The 20,849-nt window shown below is 38.0% G+C and overlaps 1 protein-coding gene across 1 annotated transcript; it reads right to left on the reverse strand.

Moving 5' to 3' along the window:
• Window positions 1-486: 486 nt before the first annotated feature.
• On the reverse strand, window positions 487-20,645 carry LOC113031547 (sialic acid-binding Ig-like lectin 10). The gene is made up of 9 exons (XM_026183698.1): window positions 20,494-20,645; window positions 19,892-20,233; window positions 19,422-19,733; window positions 15,125-15,388; window positions 4,621-4,884; window positions 3,328-3,636; window positions 2,344-2,425; window positions 1,831-1,924; window positions 487-1,715 (listed from the first exon to the last, which is right to left on the reverse strand). The coding sequence occupies exons 1-9, from the start codon at window positions 20,537-20,539 to the stop codon at window positions 1,284-1,286; spliced, it is 2,145 nt and encodes a 714-aa protein (XP_026039483.1). The 5' UTR covers window positions 20,540-20,645; the 3' UTR covers window positions 487-1,283.
• Between the last annotated feature and the right edge of the window lie 204 nt (window positions 20,646-20,849).

Consider the following 20,849-nt stretch of genomic DNA (forward strand, 5'->3'; position numbering starts at 1 on the left):
AATTCAGTATACATGCAAATTGTGTCGGCACAATTTGTCAAATTGTCTGTTAGTTAAAGCTACAGCTGCTGTATTTAATGTCAATATGCAACACTATCTGAAAGAAGATATAAGAAAGACAGGAACTGGAAGGAAGATGAAAGTTTTTTAATATTTGTTGTACATTCAATTTTAAAGCATGGCCTCAAAGGTTAGATGCATCTAACATGCTGTAAGGATTTAGGCCCTAAATGATAATTGAAGTGAACCCTAAATCAATAATACAATATAATATGCAGCTAGCCAGTGGAATTATGTTAAGCTTGCCAAAAGGATGTTAATATGGAGCATACAAAAAGAACAAAACCAACTAGATAGATACACTTTTATGCATATGCTACCAGTGGGTCACCCAATAGCTACTTTGTATGTAAATGAATAGCTACCCATAAAAGAAAATGAAACTACATATTCATAAAAGACAAATCTCACAGCTGTACTTCATTTTTGAAAATGTTTGCCAAAATAAAAGCAATTGTGATTATGTTGTGTTTAATTATCGCTCATAAAAATATTATGAGCGATATATTTCTGGCTGTCTTATAACATCAAAACACTGTAAACACACTAATATTTTGTAAATATACAAACAAATTTTACTTCTGTACACAATACCACAGCTACTGTGAGTGACAATTCTGTCTTTCCTACAGTTTCATGTCAAAGTGTCTGCTGATCCTCGCGCTTCTCCTCATGGTTTATGATATATAATTTTGTTTATTATGTCTCAGACTTTTTATTTTGAGACAGAATGATGACACAATGTCATCACATGACATACAAAATTTTTAATTAAAAAAAACACCTTATTAACAAAAAGTCTGGTCTTTTTGCTCTTTTACCAACAAATGATATTCCGTGGAACTACAAATCAGTGGGTCTAGCACAGGTTCCTAAACAAAGGTCTGAAATTTGCAGTGACAGGCATAGTCACTAAGGAGTTATAAGTTGGCTCCTGAGCTTTAACCTAATATTTTACTGTTTGAAGCAGTGTCTTCAAACAGAGATATTGTGCCAGATTCAATAATAAACGCACACAAAAGAAGATGGCTGTGCACTGGTACATATGAGAGCCAGTTAAGCAATGGTATATTTACACAACAAAAAATATTTCTTGGTAACTATTCAAAGGCTAATCATTAAAGGGTATGTAATTGTATTTCTATTCCTATCTTAAATGTTATTTAAGGTAGGATAATGCTGGACAGCTATGTTTTTAGCAGTAAGCTCAACAAAACAGAAGTTTACTTCTTTTTCTTTTCAGTCTTGTCTTTAAATTTTACCTGGGCATATTCACAGTCCACTTCCTTTTTCACATTCTTACCCCCCACTTCATCATACAGGCCTCCCATCTCTAGTGCATTGCTCACAAAATTTCTGTTAATTCCCTCCACAATGCACTTCTCCTCCTCCAGATAATAGCTACCAGGTGAATTCAAGTCCACAGAGGTTTCTTCCTTCTTTTTCTTGCTCTTGGTCTTCCAGTTCACACTAGAGTAAATTGCTTCACACTTGTCGCCTTTGTTCTCAGAGTTTTTGCTTCCTCTTGCACCCACTGGCTCAGCGCTTGGCAAGTTGGTGCTACTTGGCTCAGCAACTACTTTAGGGTCAACAACGCCTGCCTCTCTCAACCTTTCAACATTTGCATAAATGCTCTCTTCTGTTGTGTTTGGTGCCTAAAATTGCATAGTAAATTTCAGTGAACATTCCGGTGAAGATCATCTATTCATTCTTGTGTAAATGTAAAAGTATCACACCTTTAAAAAAGCCTTAAAAATAAAGTTAAAGTACCTCATTTCCTTCTTCAGTCGGAGGCTGAATCATCGCAACTGTGTTGTTTTCATCTATTAACCCAACTTTCGGCTTACAGTGATTCGTCTGAGTCCTGAAAAATAAAGTAAAATATCAAATATATATTTTTACAAAGCATACACTGCAGTTTTTCACTGCTCACTTTTTAGTTCACAGGATAAACTCATGATGATATATAGTGGTGTATTACAGCTTGCTATGTGAAAACTAATCTGAATGTTAACATACAGAGGTCTTGAAAATGAAAACATATAATGTCAGTGTTTTTAGACATGAACTGTCCAATAAACAGCTCAGACTGATGTTAAAGTTAGTCAGTGTTGTTACCAATGTTGAGTATGTTTTCTGATGGATCAAGCGTAAATATACACAGTAGTTGCACAGTATCAGTATTCAGTTAAAGATCACAGAAAATCAGGCCAAATACAACTTAGTAAATAGTAAATGCTGTGGGTAGTTTGAACAATTTTAAGTACCAAATTGTGTACATACCTGATAACAAACAGCAGAACACACATTAGTACTAATAGTAACAATACAAGAGTGGAGACGATCGCTGGATACAGAACTGAACCTAAAAAAACAAAATAAAAATAAATATAAAAAAATACCATGTAAAAAAAAAAATAAATACATAAAAAAATCACCCTACTTAATTTTTAATTGTATGCATGACATACATAATGTGTTTTGGTTTTTTTAAACCCTCTGGGTTTGTTCAACATTACTACCCTTTCAGCTTGTTCGTGGCCAAAACTAGCCACCATAGAGCCCAGAGGGTTAATTAGCCATATTACTCAAAAATTATGTGGTAAAACAAACTTATTTCAAATTCCAAGGTTTTAAATATTGGATTTTGTTTTTGAAAATCACCTGCTCTTTACCAGGTCTTAAAATTACATATATACAGCCTCAGCTGAACTACAAAACATAACATGGTATACTGTGTCATTACTGAACAAAGACTAATCCAAATTTCAGAAGCGGTGTGTAAAACTGTGCACTCTTACTGCTTCCATAGGAATCACAAGAATAGGTAGCAGCCAGATGCTGATAATCATGCACTTGATTATTAAACTTCATTTAATGACCATCAGCAAGCGTGAACATGTTTATAAAAGCAGATGTTTGTGGCAGTTTGCTGGTCCTGAACATTCAGGAGTGTGTTAGCACAATACCAATGATATAAATGTACTTCAAAACATTCCATATTTTATGAAACTGGTAGTGAGTCGACTGTAGCTGGATTAACCCATCCCTAACTGCTTGTGTGGATTAGTGGAATTCCTAAAGTTATTGACAGTGAATTTACTGTAAATGAATACTAACATTTAGGGGGGAAAATCCTGACAATATCTCTTAACTGGCTTTGTAGAGCACAGGATATCAGTAACTAAGGTATCAAATCTCCTTGATCTCCACTGCATCATGTATGTGGGTTAAACAAGAGTATTTACAGTTGCACCAAATACAAACCTTGAGGTTCTGCAGAGCTTTTAAACTTGCTCATACAAAATTGTTGACTGGCAGATCCCAGAGAGTTGAAGCTACGGCAGAGCAGGGTGGAAAAATGCTTCACATGTGGTTGACTCAGAATGAAGGAGCTCCTGTGAACTGTGATGTTTAGAGTCTCACTGAATATTTCAAATCCACCAGACTGATTGACAGGTTCTCCATTCAAATACCACTGTACAGCAGGGGAAGGGTTTCCGTCAGTGTCACAGGAACAGTTAACTTGACTTGCAGTTTTAACACAATCTGATGAAAACAGGATCTGTGGAAGAACTGTCATTGAAAGAAAGTGAGAGGAGTCAGTAAAAAACAACCTTGATGATTGAAAAATATTTGCAAAAATTACTAAAAAAAATTAACTGACAAAGTGACCGGTAAAATGCTGTGTGTAAAGATGGTCATGTCTCAAACTGATCTGGAGATAACCAAAAATGTCAGAAAAATGGAAAACACTAATGTGTTGTTACAATTTCTAACAAAAATAGTATAATTTAATTTTGAGATACATACAATGAATCTCAAGCTGAGTCACATTAGAACGTTCAACTCCAAGCTTATTTTCAGCCTTGCAGAAAAATGTCCGTCTGTTTCTGAAGACTTGAATGTTTAAACTAGTTCCTGTTCCAATTAAAGTCTCCTGGTCTCCATCAGCTCTGTACCACATGTAGTTCCTCACTGCTGGGTTGGCATTACTGCTGCATGTTAGACTCACATTGCTGTTGTCTGGTACTGGACCAGAAGGACTGACTGAAACTGTGATGTTTTTAGGTGAATCTAAAGAACGAGTATTAAAAAATGAAAATTAGTTGTGTATTGTACATTGGGTATTACACTACCTGTCATAAAGCCTTATAAATTTATTTAAAAAGATGACATCTTAAGAATGCTTGCACCTTATTTTAGCCCACTGCCTAAGTCTTCTGAAGATAAAGTGTTAGTTTAGTGTTGCGCATACACTAAAGAACTATTTAAGATAATTTTGATCAGACAAAAACTGTGGTATTTTAGTTGAATCCAAAAAAAAGCAATAACACAATCACTTGTGGATGGATATTAACGTGTATTTCACGAAGTCTGATTTATGTACTAAAACAACAGTTTAAGAATGCTGTAACTTTTTAATTAAAAAAAATACACTGTTTCTATTTGCTGTGTATTGGAAAAACATGGTATATAAAACTCTGTTCTAATGATCTGACTCTTTAATGCTGGGTTATACTGATGATATGTAAAGCAGATGTGAAATGTGATATTTACACTGAACATCTATTTGAATGCTGCTGGAACGTCCAACTCCAATCTCATTTTCAGCCTTGCAGAAAAATGACCGTCTGTCTCTGGAGACTTTAATGTTTAAACTAGTTCCTGTTCCAATAAACGTCTCCTGGTCTCCATCAACTCTGTACCACATGTAGTTCCTCACTGCTGGGTTGGCATTAGTGCTGCAGGTCAGACTCACATTGCTGTTCTCTGGTACTGGACCAGAAGGACTGACTGAAACTGTGATGTTTTCAGGTGAATCTGAAAATTAAGTATTGAAACATGAAAATTAGTGATGCACTGTATGTTGGGTATTACACTACCTATCATTAAGTCGTATGTGTGTATTTTAACAGTAACTTTGCATGTTTTCCCTGTGTCTGCGAGGGTTTTCTCCAAGTACTCTGGCTTCCTCTCACAGTCCAAAGACATACATTTAGAGGGGTTAGATTGATTGGCCATTCTAAATTGCTCATAGGTGTGAATGTTAGTCTGAATGGTTGTCTGTTTCTCTGTGTTGGCACTGTGACAGACGGGCGATCTGTCCAGGGTGTGCTGCTCTTGCCCTGTTACGGCTGTGATAGTTATAAACACACTTCTAAACCTGGTGGAAAGTCTTCTCAGAAGAGTTGAAACTATTATAGCTACAAAGAGTTGGCCTACATCATATCATACACCATATTTTCCGCATATAAGGCGCACTTAAAATCCTTTATTTTTCTCAGAAATTGACAATGCGCCTTATGTATGAATTCTGGTTGTGCTTACTGACCTCGAACAGATTTTATGTGGTACACGGCGCTGAAAAAATCTGTCAAAAATGTTTTTGTACGACTTTGCTAAGCTACGAAGCTGCACCGCTTGATGGACTGTTAGAGCATCACAGCTACTGTAGTTAGGAGCCTAGCGGAGTAATCTGGGTCCAGAATTCCGTCTGCTTCAGGTCCCTAAGTTGAAGAACACTGCAACATCATTGAGAGTTATAAACGGTCTAAATTCTTTTGTCTTTAATAAAATTATCAGTGTTTCTGTTTTACCAGGTGTAACAATTAAGTTTAACATCCAGACATCCATGAAAACAGAATTTATTAAATTTAACGCAGTTTAGGGTTGCCAACCGTCCCTTAAAAAACGGAATCGTCCCGCATTTCGAAACAAAAGTACACGTCCCGTATTGAGCTAATAAGGGACGCACTTTGTCCCGTAATACAGTGAGAATTAAAAGTAGTCTATAAATGTTTATGGAATTAACGCTTTGTTTGAAAACATAATTCTCGGCCCCTCTCCTGCTTTGTGACCAATGAGCTGACAGCACACTTATGACAATTCGAGTATGACAATTCAGATTACCGCTCATCTCATTGGTCGAGGAAAGGTCGCTTGCGGAGAAAATACCGGAAGACAACAGATGACCACAACAACAAGCATGGCTGTCACTACCCGATCTGTACCGGAAACCCGATCGGTACCCCGCATGCGCAAATCTTACGTCACTTCCTCTCTTTGCCAACATTGCAACATTCAATACATTTGAATGATACGGTTAGCGCCCGAGGGCGTTCCAAGATGGCCGAGTAAGTACACGCTTACTGCCGAGCTTAGCAAATGTAACCTTATAATACGGTAGCAACACTGTGTCAACTCAGACCTTAGAAGCTTTTACGGTATTTAAGCCAGAAAAGGACTGATTTTGATCAATTAAGAGATAAAATGTCACAGCGTGACAATAAAAGACCCTCGTCTAGCTCCAAGACGAAGCTACTGCTAAAGGCTAATGCTAGCCAAACAACCGGGTCGGTGAACCCACTGCTTGACAACTGCCATGACTATACGGCTCTTTCACTACCTCTCCCAATAACTGAGGACGTAATGGACGAGTTTCCACCTCTACCCGTCTCACCCAGCCAGTCTCCGGCGCCAAAGAAAGCGATGCATTCAAAGGGAGATAGCGTGGATATTGTTGAAACTCTATCAAAACTAATAAACGAAAGAATGGATAACCTTGCACTACAGATTGACGGGATCAGAAAAACTGTGGACTTTGCATGCGAAGAGATAAAAGATGTCAAATGCAGAGTGGGCACATTGGAGCAGAAAATCTCCAAAGAGGAAGAGCGTATGGATAAAAACCAGCAAAGAATCACAGATCTCGAGCGATATTCCAGACGGTGGAACCTCAGGCTGTTTGGTGTCAAAGAAGAACAACAGGAGGATACATGGAAGGTTGCTGTTGAGATTTGTCAGGCTACATTGCCTGAATGTAAAAACCAACTTTATGACACCATTGACACCGTACATCGGGTCGGCTCCAAACGCCCAAACAACACCAGTCCCAGACCTATTATCATCCAGTTCATCTCCCGCAGAACCAGAGATAGCCTGTGGAAAGCAGCTAAGACATCTCCATTCTTAAAGGAAAACCGGGACTTGAAGTTTGCTGAGGACCTTTCCAGAGAAGAGAGGGAGCGCCGGAGCAAGTTGTGGCCCATTATCGAGAAGGCTCGCAGAGAAAATAAAAAGGCCTATTACGTTGGATGCCGGGGTTTTGTTAATGGGACAGAAGTTTTCCCGTCTTCAGAATGAGAGGTGAATATGGGGGAAGCTAAGGAATGGAAAAGACCCTACAATGTTGCACAGTTGCTTGGACTTGGTTGGCTGTTTTTCATTGATCCTTCTGGCGTTTTGGATCATTAAGTCTATGCCTCATTTATAGTGTGAGGACACTTTAAGTTTCAGCACCAGAGTTGTATCCTAAAAAATATTTCGTGTATTTCTGCCGAGTTATTTTCATCCTTGCAATGCTCGGTCCCTTAGTGAGGTTTATTTTTTGTTAAGCACACAATATTGGTTCTTTAAATTTCTAGCTATTTATTTTTTGTTTTCTTAATTGTCATTTTCTATTGTTTCCCTAAATGCCAGGGGGTTGAGACAGATCTGTAAACGTAAAGCCTTATTTTTGTTTGCTAAGAAATATAAAAGTCATTTTTGTTTTTTCCAAGAAAGCCATTCTGTATCTGCTGATGTGAACTTCTGGAAGTCTCAGTGGGGTAACGATGTTTGGTATTCGCATGGCACAGAGAGGTCAGCTGGGGTCACAACTCTCAAAGGTAGCTTCGAAGGTATTGTTCTACATTCAGATTGTGACTCTTTGGGTCATTATATTTGTCTGATAGTAGAATACAATCACTCCATTTTCATAATTGTCAATTTATATGGCTATAATACCAAACCTGAAAATGATAATTTAATTGACTCTTTAGATACAAGGATTAGTTTTTGGCTCTCTAAATATCCCAGTTCAAACTTAATAATTGGAGGAGATTTTAATGTTTCACTAAATGACACTATAGACAGATGGCCACCAGCACAACATTTTAGGAATAATTTGAGATTGGAAACATTTATGGATAAATTTAATGTAACTGATATTTGGAGAGACAAATTTCCTGATGATATATCTTTTACCTGGAGTAACCGTTCTGGTTCAAGGAAATCACGTATTGATTTCTGGTTAATATCAAGTAGTCTATCAAAGGACAGTGTTACGGTCAATATCCTTACAACTCCACTTACGGATCATAGAGCAATATATATTAATCTGCAACTCTTTCCTACTATTGCAATTAATAGATCCTCCTATTGGAAATTAAATAGCTCGCTTCTGAGCCATACAATTGTAAAATCTGAAATTACACGACTGTTAAAACACTTTATACACAAGGCTAATATTGAGAATTCCTATAGCACAAACTGGGAAATTTTTAAATTTGAGACAAGTAAAATGTTGAGACAGTATGGGGCAAAAATAGCTAAGTCAAGGGCAGCAGAAGAAGAAAATCTAATTGTTCAAATTTCCGCAATATATCAACTCCCACCAGACGAGGTCTCGGAAGAGGATAGTTTACATCTTAGGTCCTTTCAATCTAAACTGGATGAGATTTACCGCCAGAAAGCTGAAGGAGCTTTCGTTCGTTCAAGAAAAAGGTGGATAGAGGAGGGAGAGCAGAATTCTGCTTATTTTTTCCGCTTAGAAAAACATAGATCTAAAACCAATACTATTCATAAATTGAATATAAATGGTACGGTCAGTGATGATGCAAAAATTATCTCTCAATTTTGTTGTAATTTCTACTCAAAGTTGTATGGATCCAATTATAACGCAAAGGTCGCTACCCAATTTATTGACTCTGTAAACAATGTTAAAATGATTAAAAGTGCTGATAGGCTTTTTTGTGACAGTCCAATTACTGAAAAAGAGATATTGACATCTATTGAATTTCTTAAAAACAACAAATCTCCGGGCACAGATGGGCTGGTGGCTGAATTCTATAAATCATTTTCTTGTCAGCTTGCACCCTTTTTGTTGCAGGTTTATAATGAAAGTATTGAAAGGGGCACTCTTCCTCCCAGCCTTACTCAGGGACTTATTACTTTAATTCCCAAACCTAAGAAGGACCTACTTTTTATAGACAACTGGAGACCAATAAGCCTCCTAAATAATGATTATAAAATATTAGCTCTATTGCTAGCTAGAATTAAATATATTTTGGACGATATTGTAGACGAGACACAGTCTGGTTTTATGACAAACAGACACATCTCCAATAATATTAGACTCGTCTTGGATATTCTGGACTACTCAGCATTAATATCTGATGACTCATTTATCCTTCTCCTGGACTTCTATAAAGCCTTTGACTCAATTAAGCATGAATTTATATTTCTTACACTTCAGAAATTTGGTTTTGGTGATATCTTCTGCAGAGCTATCAAAACTCTGTATTCCAATGCTAATAGTTCTATTAGAATGAAAAATGGCACCACTTCTCGTTTTAGTCTTAATCGAGGTGTACGCCAAGGTTGCCCGATTAGCCCTTATCTTTTTTTACTTTGCACCCAAATTCTTGCCTCTCATATTTCGAATAGCCCTGTGAAGGGTATAAACATAGCAGACAGAGAGATTGTCATCAGTCAATTGGCAGATGATACCACAATTTTTCTTAAAAATGCCAGCCAAGTGCCAATTGCTTTACGTGTAATAGAGGATTTCTCAAAAGGGTCTGGATTGGTCCTAAACTTAAATAAATGTCAGTTATTACCTGTCAAAGAGTGTAATGTTCAGAGTATTTGTAATATAACAGTTAAAAATGAAGCAACATATTTAGGTCTGATTATCTGCAAAGATCCAAAAGACAGAATTTTACTAAATTTCCCCCCAATTATTAAAAAATCTCAAACCAAATTAAATCAATGGTTGCAGAGAGATTTAAGTATAAGAGGAAGGGTATTGCTCTCAAAAGCAGAAGGTCTGTCTCGACTGACTTATGCAGCAATTTCTCTGCATGTGGACGGCAAAACTTGTAAGGATATTGACCGAATGCTCTTCAACTTCCTTTGGAAAAACCGGACACATTACATCAGAAAAAGTGTATTGATGAATGACTATGAACACGGTGGTCTCAATGTTTTGGATTTTACTACTCTAAACAATACATTTAAGATTAATTGGGCTAAACATTTTCTTAAAAATCCGGTATCCATTTGGAATTTTATTCCTCACTACATTTTCTCTAAGTTTGGTGGTCTAAGTTTTATCTTAGGTTGTGATTATAATATAGATAAGCTTCCAGAAAAGCTCTCGATGTTTCATAAGCAAGTTCTATTAGCTTGGTCCCTTATATATAAACACAACTTTACACCCCATACGTATTCAATTTGGAATAATAGGAACATAGTGTATAAAAATAAATCATTATTTTTTTCTAGGTGGGTTGAGAAACGGATTGTTTTAGTGAATCAGCTGTTTAATCCTAATGGGCAGCTCATGTCCTACTCAGAATTCTTAAACACCTATAAATTTCCAGCCACACCCAAAGAATATGCCATATTATTTGATGCAATACCTACGGGTATTATAATGCTTTTTAAAGGTATTCAACCTTGCATATCATCTGTTTCTCTCCCCAACCCTTTAGATTCACACATAGGAAGAATCTGTCTAACAAACCACAGTAAAAGTAATAAGAATATTCGTGCTTTGTTCCAGACAGAATCTCTAACTATCCCACATGTGGTCTCTTATTGGAATTCCTTTGTCAGTGACATTAACTGGAAAAGAGTATGGTCAATTCCTAACAAGTATCTGGTAACGAATAAAGTGAAGGAAGTCTCATTTAAAATATTGCATAAATTTTATCCTGCTAATCATTACATGACAAAGTTCAAAAGGGACATAAATGTGAACTGTGGATTTTGTGGAAGCCATCCTGAGACTGTGCAACACCTCTTCTGGATCTGTTCATTCGCTAGAACATTTTGGAAAGACTTCAGTAGATTCATTGCTGGACATCTCTATAATGACTTTACTGTGAAATGGGAAAATGTTGTATTTTGTTTCTTTCGAAGGCAAAAAAAAGAAGATGTTTACTTTATAATAAACTTATTAGTCATCTTAGCTAAATTTTATTTTCACAAATGCAAATACAGTAACAAAAAACCTGATTTTAAACATTACTATAATGATGTTTTATGTTACATAAAATTGATTAGTGGATCACTTAACAAAAAGGCTATGAAAACTATTACTATTTGTAGTAATTACAAATTATTTGAATGTTTGTAATTCTTTGTATTACACCCCCTGGCATATGTTAATTTTGTTCTGATTGTATACATGTTCTGTATACTGTTTCTTAATAAAGTTTAATATTTTGAAAAAAATAAATAAATAAATAAATAAAATAAAAAAAGATACGGTTAGCGCCCAGTTAGCTCCTAGCATTTCTCAGCAGCTCTGCCTCCTTTTCGACTACCAGGACATTTAAACAATGAATAATCCGTATCCGCAACAAATTTTTGCTTTTCTCCTCAACAGAAAGCGTTCCCCGATTGAACAACAGCGCCGTAAAATAAGAAGAATGGTGCCTAATGACAGAGTTAATAATACAGACTTTATAATATGTCACGTGAAGATTCAGCAGCCAGATGAAGTGTTTACTGGCAATTGACAGTGATAGCGGACATTATCATCACTTTTCCAACAATCCTCTTCACACAGACAAGCATAAACACACTCGATTATCACTAAATCAAATTTAACACACGTTTGTAATGACGCTAATTCAGTTTACAATAGGGTTCATTCGCTCAGTCAGCAGGTGGCGGTATCCTCGTACACTGGGGAGTACACTGCCATTAAACGAACAGAAGAAGAAGAAAACCCCTGCACATGCGCGGTACGGATCGGGTAGACCCGATTTGTACGGTCTGACTGCACATGCGCAGTAAGGATCGGGAGTCCCGATCTGTCACTATCTTTTAATTTTTTTATTTTTGTCTACATTATATTAAATGTTTCATTATCGGAAACATGTTAAGAGATACTTGTTATTCTTAACATCTTAACAGATACTCTGACCTGTAACTATCGTAAAATGCTTCGACCGGAAGTAGACACCTTTCGCGCATGCGGGGTACCGATCGGGTTTCCGGTACGGATCGGGTAGTGACAATGGCCAACAGGGAAACAAACGTCGACACTGTGGTGCAAGTCTCGGACGACAGTACATCTAAAGCTGGGCAGACACTGTGCGATTTTTTTCAGTCACGTTATTCAGCTCCTGCTCAAACTGCACGATTGACTCACAGGGGTTAGAAGTTGGTAGGTCACGATGCAGGGTCTCACACTATACCGCCCGATGCTCTGATGCGACCTGAGTGCTCACACTGTGCCTCCATAAAATGAAGGTTATAACAGAAAATCTGTCGCTCCCCCTCTCTGTCTTTCACTCACACAGACACACCACCACCATCAACTTTGCTAAATTGCTAATGAAAAACATTGATCAGGCAGCTGTGATTGAGCAGCAATGTAAATCCAACTATTTTCACGGTTGTTGTGGTCGTGATAATTTTGTGATGCCACATCGAAAAAGCTCGGATGAGCTTTCCAAAGTTCTACAAGTTGTGCCTCCATCGCTTGTGTCCAGATCACACGCTGCACAGCCGTGCTGCTCCATCTTTTTCACCGACGTTTACGTGTTTGCGCGTGAGCGGCTGTGTTGACACCCTCACGAGCGATTGATGATCGGGAGCTGGTCGTTAGGTGTTAATCGCTTCTGGTTACCCCACGTATACTACACGATGCACGATGAAGGCCAAAATCGGGCCGATCACTCAAAAATCGGCTCAAAATGGGCCAAAAATCGCACAGTGTGAGCCCAGCATTAGAGCAGCAATGTTTGTTCCCCTCAGAGAAAGAGGGGGGGAAAAGGCTGCAAAAGTACAGGGAGGAATGGGAAAGGAAAACACCTGGCTGGAAAAGTGCACGATAACACCTTTAAAGCGCACTGCACTGTGTGCCGGCGCACTTTTTCCATAGGCATGCTTCTAGTGGTGGGCACATGAAGAACATGAGGGGCGTGAAAGCTCGGGGAACCCTTAACCAATTTCTTGTCCACCAGGCCACGGCAGAAGCAGATATGGTATGTAAACACTGGTTTGTGTTTTTTTTTAAACCCTCTGGTTAAGGTTAATATGGGCATGTGCAGTGAATATCAGCGCTATGTGGCCAGAAGATAATATAATTTATTTTGTGTAATAAACAACTGCAAGGATAGATGATTACAACAAATAGATCACTAATACATAAAAGTAATACATAGATGAATAATGATGATGAGTTATGATGCGTAATCATGGGAACAAGCGGGTTTACAAACAGGAGCAGCTGATTAGCATTAGAAAAGCTGAAATAATACCTCAACTGAAGCCGATTGTACTAAATGCACTATATGTGCACTGTTACAAGAATATTTTTCGTTCTATTGTTTTCTATTAATTTATATAATTTTAAGTTAAGCAGGACAGAGTTCTTTTAAAGAAAGATTTACTTATATTCTCAAAAGTTAAGCATGACAGGCTTCTGTTTAAGAAAGAGACCTGTTTTACTGTGTTAATGTTGTCATTTTGAGCTAAAAATAAATGGCTAAATGATCATTTGTTTCCCATATGGTCATATCACAAAGAATATGCATCTGCTTAAATCAAATTCAACTCAAATGGTTAAAAAATAATTTCACACACAAAAAAAAGAGCTACAAAATTCACCACACTGGGAAGGGTGAACTGGGTTGCCCGGCCCTGGCCACAAGGTGTCCCTTATTTATTTTTCAGGGAGTTGGCAACCCTATATCATACTCCATATTTTCCGCATATAAGGCGCACTTAAAATCCTTTATTTTTCTCAGGAATTGACAATGCGCCTTATGTATGAATTCTGGTTGTGCTTACTGACCTCGAACAGATTTTATGTGGTACACGGCGCTCAAAAATCTGTCAAAAAATGTTTTTGTACGACTTTGCTAAGCTACGAAGCTGCACCGCTTGATGGACTGTTAGAGCATCACAGCTACTGTAGTTAGGAGCCTAGCGGAGTAATCTGGGTCCAGAACTCTGTCTGCTTCAGGTCCCAAAGTTGAAGAACACTGCAACATCATTGAGAGTTATAAACGGTCTAAATTCTTTTATCTTTAATAAAATTATCAGTGTTTCTGTTTTACCAGGTCTAACAATTAAGTTTAACATCCAGGCATCCATGAAAACAGAATTTATTAAATTTAACGCAGTTAGAAGTTAGCAAGAAGTTAGCTTGCTAGTTTCCACCTAAAGATGATATTACCATGTTCTGACTGAAAGATTTCTGAAAAAATTAAAACGTACAGCTCTGCCATCACTTCCAACATAAACGAAGACAGAAAACTCAACCGCAGTGACTTTTGTAGGGTTACTGAAGTTGGACTATATAATGATGTGCTATGTGATTGCTAGCAACACAGCTATGTTAGCATAACATAAATGCAGTGAAGCTGGGGGATGAATGCTAACTTTGTTCCACTCGATAAAAGTTAATGTGAGGGTTCCCAAAGGTTAGGGAGAAATGCAATCGCATGACAGGATACTGTAAACAGACCAAACTTTAGTCAGGAGAACAACTGAGATAATCCATCCACAATACGAGGTTACTCATTAATATACTGCAACAACATGGGAATAGAGCAGCTGCAAGAGAATTCAACATTAATGAATCAATGGTACAGAAGTGGAGGAAGCAAGAAGAATGAGTTGAGTAAAGTTTGACTTATCTGACCGTGTTGTTTTGCTTAATGCGCCTTATAATTCAGTGTGCCTTATTCATGAAAACAGACACGTTTGTTGACAGTGCACCGTATATACCGGTGCATCTTATAGTCCAAAAAAATACAGTAACCTTTTTTAAATTGAGAATCAAATGTCATTCTAGTTATATGTGGGTGGGCAGAGGGGCAAAGACTTTTGGAAATGCTGTGTGTATGCTTTTACTTTTTTCTGCAAAAATGCATTGGTTTTTTATTTCTAGACTATTCAAAAAGCTCAGTGTGTAAATTCCAGTTCTAATGGTCTGAATCCTTGATGCTGGGTTATACTGATGATATGTAAAGCAGATGTGAAATATGATATTTACACTGAACATCTATTTGAATGCTGCTGGAACGTCCAACTCCAATCTTATTTTCAGCCTTGCAGAAAAATGTTCGTCTATCTCTGGAGACTTGAATGTTTAAACTAGTTCCTGTTCCGATAAATGTCTCCTGGTCTCCATCAGCTCTGTACCAGGTGTAGTTCCACACTGCTGGGTTGGCATTACTGCTGCAGGTCAGACTCACTTTGCTGTTCTCTGGTACTGGACCAGAAGGACTGACTGAAACTGTAATGTTTTTAGGTGAATCTGAAAATTAAGGAATAAAACATAGAGATTAGTGGTGTACTGCACTGTATGTTGGGTATTACACTACCTATCATTAAGTCGTTTATTTGTATTTTAACAGTGACTTTGCAAGTTCTCCCTGTGTCTGTGTTGGTTCTCTCTGTGTACTCTGGCTTCCTCTCACAGTCCAAAGACATACAGTTAGAGGAGTTTGATTGATTGGCCATTCCAAATTGCTCATAGGTGTGAATGTTAGTCTGCATGGTTGTCTGTCTTTCTGTGTTGGCACTGCGACAGACTGGTGATCTGTCCAGCGTGTGCCCCGCCTCTTGCCCTGTTACAGCTGGCATGGTCATAAACACTTCTTCTAAACCTGGTGGAAAGTCTTCCCAGAAGAGTTGAAACTATTATAGCTACAAAGAGCTGGCTGACATCATATCAGATGTCACTTTTAGTTATATGTGTGTGACCAGACAAGCAAAGACTTTTGTATATTGAAACAACAGTTTAGGAATGCTGATACTTTTTTGTGCAAAAATGCATTGGTTTTTTTATTTGATGACTATTCAAAAAGCTCAGTGTGTAAATTCCAGTTCTAATGGTCTGAATCCTTGATGCTGGGTTATACTGATGATATTATACTTGAAATGTGCAATTCACTTGTATTTTTATATACTTGAAATGTGCAATTCACTTGTATTTTTATTTTTTATTCCTATTTATTCTATTTATCCCCTTCGTATATTTTATTTATATTGTCTCTGTATTTATATATATGTGTGTGTGTGTGTGTGTGTGTGTATATATATATATATATATATATATATATATATATATATATATATATATATATATAATATTCTGCAACTCTGTAACTTCTGTCGGTGCTGTACTTTTTTGGAAATCGAATTTCCCAGAGGAACCCACCCGAGGGATTAATAAAGTTCTATCTAATCTATCTATCTATGTAAAGCAGATGTGAAATATGATATTTACACTGAACATCTATTTGAATGCTGCTGGAACGTCCAACTCCAATCTTATTTTCAGCCTTGCAGAAAAATGACCGTCTGTCTCTGAAGACTTTAATGTTTAAACTGGTTCCTGTTCCGATAAATGTCTCCTGGTCTCCATCAGCTCTGTACCAGGTGTAGTTCCACACTGCTGGGTTGGCATTACTGCTGCAGGTCAGACTCACATTGCTGTTCTCTGGTACTGGACCAGAAGGACTGACTGAAACTGTAATGTTTTTAGGTGAATCTGAAAATTAAGGAATAAAACATACAAACTAAAATGTTAAGACAGTTTTCTTTGCAGAAATAGTGTTTATAGGTTGGGTACAATGCCTTTAATATATATTTTTTCCCATTAAATTAATAACTCATACACATCTAACACCAAACAGGAGAGAAGGGAGCAAACCGCACACATTTACTCTTTTTTTTCTTTAATCAAGAAAATTTGTAGAGTGATAGTAAGAAGTTGCTTTGGCCCTTTCTTTCTAAATACTGATGTATCCAATAAAAATCCATCCATCCATCCATCTTCATCCGCTTTATCCGGGGCCGGGTCGCGGGGGCAGCAGCCTAAGCAAAGAGGCCCAGACCTCCCTCTCCCCAGCCACCTCCTCCAGCTTATCCGGGGGAACACCAAGGCGTTCCCAGGCCAGCCGAGAGATATAATCTCTCCAGCGTGTCCTGGGTCTGCCCCGGGGCCTCCTCCCGGTGGGACATGCCTGGAACACCTCACCCAGGAGGCGTCCAGGGGGCATCCTTGTCAGATGCCCGAACCACCTCAGCTGACTCCTTTCGATGTGGAGCAGCAGCTGCTCTACTCTGAGCCCCTCCCGGATGGCCGAACTTCTCACCCTATCTCTAAGGGAGAGGCCAGCCACCCTTCGGAGGAAGCTCATTTCCGCCGCTTGTATCCGCGATCTCGTTCTTTCGGTCACTACCCACAGCTCGTGGCCATAGGTGAGGGTAGGGACGTAGATCGACCGGTAAATTGAGAGCTTCGCTTTTACACTCAGCTCCCTCTTCACCACGACGGACCGGTGCAGCGTCCGCATTACTGCAGCTGCAGCCCCAATCCGTCTGTCGATCCAATAAAAATGATTTTTCTTTGTCTTTATATTGACTGACTGAACAATGCAACTTACAGTCACTTCACCAACTTTATACTTCTTTTTACTGAGTGTCAAAAACTACCCATTCATCATCTTCCAGGGGGGTTGGAGCCTAGCCCAAATGCCACTGGGTGAGAGGCAGTGTACACTGACACAGACAGTGATTCTGTCCTGTGGGCAATTTTAGAATCTCCAGTAAACCTACCCGTCCTTCTGTGGGTGGGAAGAGAAACACCACATAGAAAGGCTCCAGCCAGATGGTGGACTTTTTTGATACTTCTTTTTCTCTGTGTCTTATTTAGAGTTTGGTCCCCATGGAAATGATAAATGCCCTGTTTCTTACATACCACTATTCTACTCAACTTAAACCGCTTCATACAACATGCCTCATCCATTCACCTAATTTATGTTTAAGTGTTTTCTAATTAAAATAACATCGAAAGTGTTTTGTTCATCAGATAACAGCTCATCTAAATATCGTTACCCGAGGATATTTGGTGTGCAAATTGGCTCCAGTCTGCATGCCAACCTTCCAAATAGTAGATAACCTGCTCTACCTTCTGAGCTACACCAGGCACGTGCGAGGAAGGGCTTGAGCACCTGCCCCTTTCCTGATGGGTGTCCCAAATGCCCTTTTCTTGAGGCAATTGTTTTATGTGTGTTTTATGCATGCAGCGCGTCTGCGCAGAAACATTGGGTAGGATGTGTTTTGAGGCAGGACACACATTTTTTGCTGTTTGAGCGGTGTCCATATGACAAGCTATTTAAGCCACGAGTTTTCTACGCGAGTTTTCTAGCACGTCTGCTTAAGAAATGCCGTAAAAAACACTGTTTAATGGCTTTGACCTGACAGAATACCGTATTTTACACCAGGAAGTGGCGTCTTAAACGCCCTTTCTGAACGGCAGAAAAAAAATGCATTTCTACCTGTCTTTGAACACCGCTCAGCAAAAAATGGCGTTCAAAGACAGATTAAAAACTGTTTTTTTCCAGCGTTCAGTGTCAGCTGTGAAGGCGTTTAAAACGCTGTTTTCTTGAAACTATGCAGGGCCTTCCCCATGGCGTTAAACTGCATTTCTTACGCCATTTCTTAACCAGACGTGTTAGAAAACTCACAATATTTGGCAGAAATGGCTTACCATATACAGAGCTGTAGAAGAAGCGAATTAAATGTGAGACGCAGACTGATGCAACAAAAACCAGTTAGTAGGTGTATAGCGTACACCTAGTATGCGTTCACAGCGTACACATAGTCTATAGCACAGAGATGAACCTTATTATGACATGTTGGTAAGTTGTCTTGTGACAACTGACAAATTGAAATAGATGAGCGTGCTGTGTGTGCAACAGCGCGACAAACATTACCTGTCCTTTTATTAACTGCACAAGTAGTGCTGGTCATTAGCTGCCAGCTAACTGGGTAAAGGTCTGTAGCTCTGTCCACTGTTTTAGGGAACATATTTCGTTTTAAAGTAAGTTACAGGGCTTTTCCTGCCTTCCTGGAGGGCTTATATTTCACTGAACAGAATCTGAAACGCATATCCAAATAATTATGGATTATTACAATTATGATTTTTAAAAAAACACACCCTATGTTATTAAAGAAAATACATTATACTTTTAACTATGTAAAGCACTTTGTGCTACATTTTTTGTATGAAAAGTGCTTTATAAATAAAGATTGATTGCTTGATTGATTGATTGACTGATTGATTGATTGATTGATTGATTGAAAGGAAAAGTTTGTATATTTATCAACATTTAGGAGCTTAAGTCTTCCATTATGTTTTGCAAATCCCAGAGAAGTCATGATTGCAGAATAACTAAAATCATTACGTTACTAGCTGTTTTATGTCTAATTTGAACAAAGTCAAGAAAAGTCAGTCAATAGCAGTGACATTATTTACAGTAGAGGACAAATAAACTTACTTGAAATATCAGGAGTTAAACTTGTTTCAGCAGTGACATCAGGGCTACCATCTTGTTTCTGGTAGACAGCAGTGCAGGAGATTTTATTTCCATGATGGAGGTGAGAAGCAGTGAAATTCATAACAGAGGTCCTGACTTTAGTTTTGTCCTGATTCTCCTGCAGTGTCTCCTGACTCTGGCCCAGGTTAGGGCTCCATGTCAGAGCTGGAGGATGAGACCAACATGGAGCTGGAGCAGAGCACGTCAGACTCACTGAGGCTCCCTCCTCCACCTCCAGTGTGGATGGAGTCAGAGTCGGAGAGGGAGGATCATCTGGCAAAAAGATCAGTCAATAAAGAAATGAGCAGTATTTCATTTCAGGTTTTTATATGCTGTGTAAAATCCAGTGAATTCACAATGTCAAAGTCAAAGCAGCTTGACTCGTGTCATTTATTCACATGAATTGTCTTTATATGGATATAAAAACTTACCTATGAATGAAATATCTACACCAGCTTGTGTAAAAATGTATTTCAGTGAATTATTACACTCCAGTCTGAAGTAATATTTACTTCTTTGAAGAAGACTTGCATTATTGAAAGTTGTGGTGCAGTCTTTCTTTGTTAAGTCTCCTGTCATTTCTTTAGTTGGCTTTAGTTTTGCATTTTTACTGTTAAATGAAGTTGAATTACTCCAATATGCTTTACATGAATCATCTAAGTTATTTTTATGGTTCCTCTCAACATCAAAGAAGCAGGGGATGATCACACAGGAGCCACTCACGACATTTATATTCTGTGGCATATTGATGTTGAACGTTTCACACAGTGCACCTGAAACACAACACAATGAATTGTAAAAAATAAATGCAAACAGTAATTTACAGCAACAGTACAGTTTTAATTATTGTAGCCTTTATCCACAGTTATCACTGCTGCTAGGACTTCAGTGTGTAATTCAGGTACAAATGCTAAATATTTTTACTGTTAAATATCTAATAAATGGACACCCTTTGTAGTTTAGTAGATGTTTCATGTTAAATAATAATCTTTACACATTAATCTTTACATGATGCTGATTTTCTTTCACTCACCCTGCAGCAGAGAACTAATGAGAAGAAAAGTCAGAGTTCCAGCCATCTTGTTACAAAAAAGTGAAGTTTAAAGGAGTCTGAAGTTTGCACAGGAAACAATTTACATGATTATTTGTTAAACATTACCAGTGACAAGCTGTTATGGTGAAAAGTGAAGTAAATTATTTTTTTATGTATTCTGTTAAAACTCTCAAATGATGTTTGAGAATATTTTTAGTGCGTTAGCTCAAGATAACAGTGTGATACAGCACATTTTATCACTCAGTAACAGGGCTCATTATTATCTTTAAAATATGTGACTATGACTGTAATGGTAATTTTGCAAAGCCCAGCGCTCGCATGTAACTACTGTCACT

The sequence above is a fragment of the Astatotilapia calliptera genome, chromosome 11, assembly GCF_900246225.1.
Source record: "Astatotilapia calliptera chromosome 11, fAstCal1.2, whole genome shotgun sequence".
In the NCBI taxonomy this organism is placed as follows: Eukaryota; Metazoa; Chordata; class Actinopteri; order Cichliformes; family Cichlidae; genus Astatotilapia; species Astatotilapia calliptera.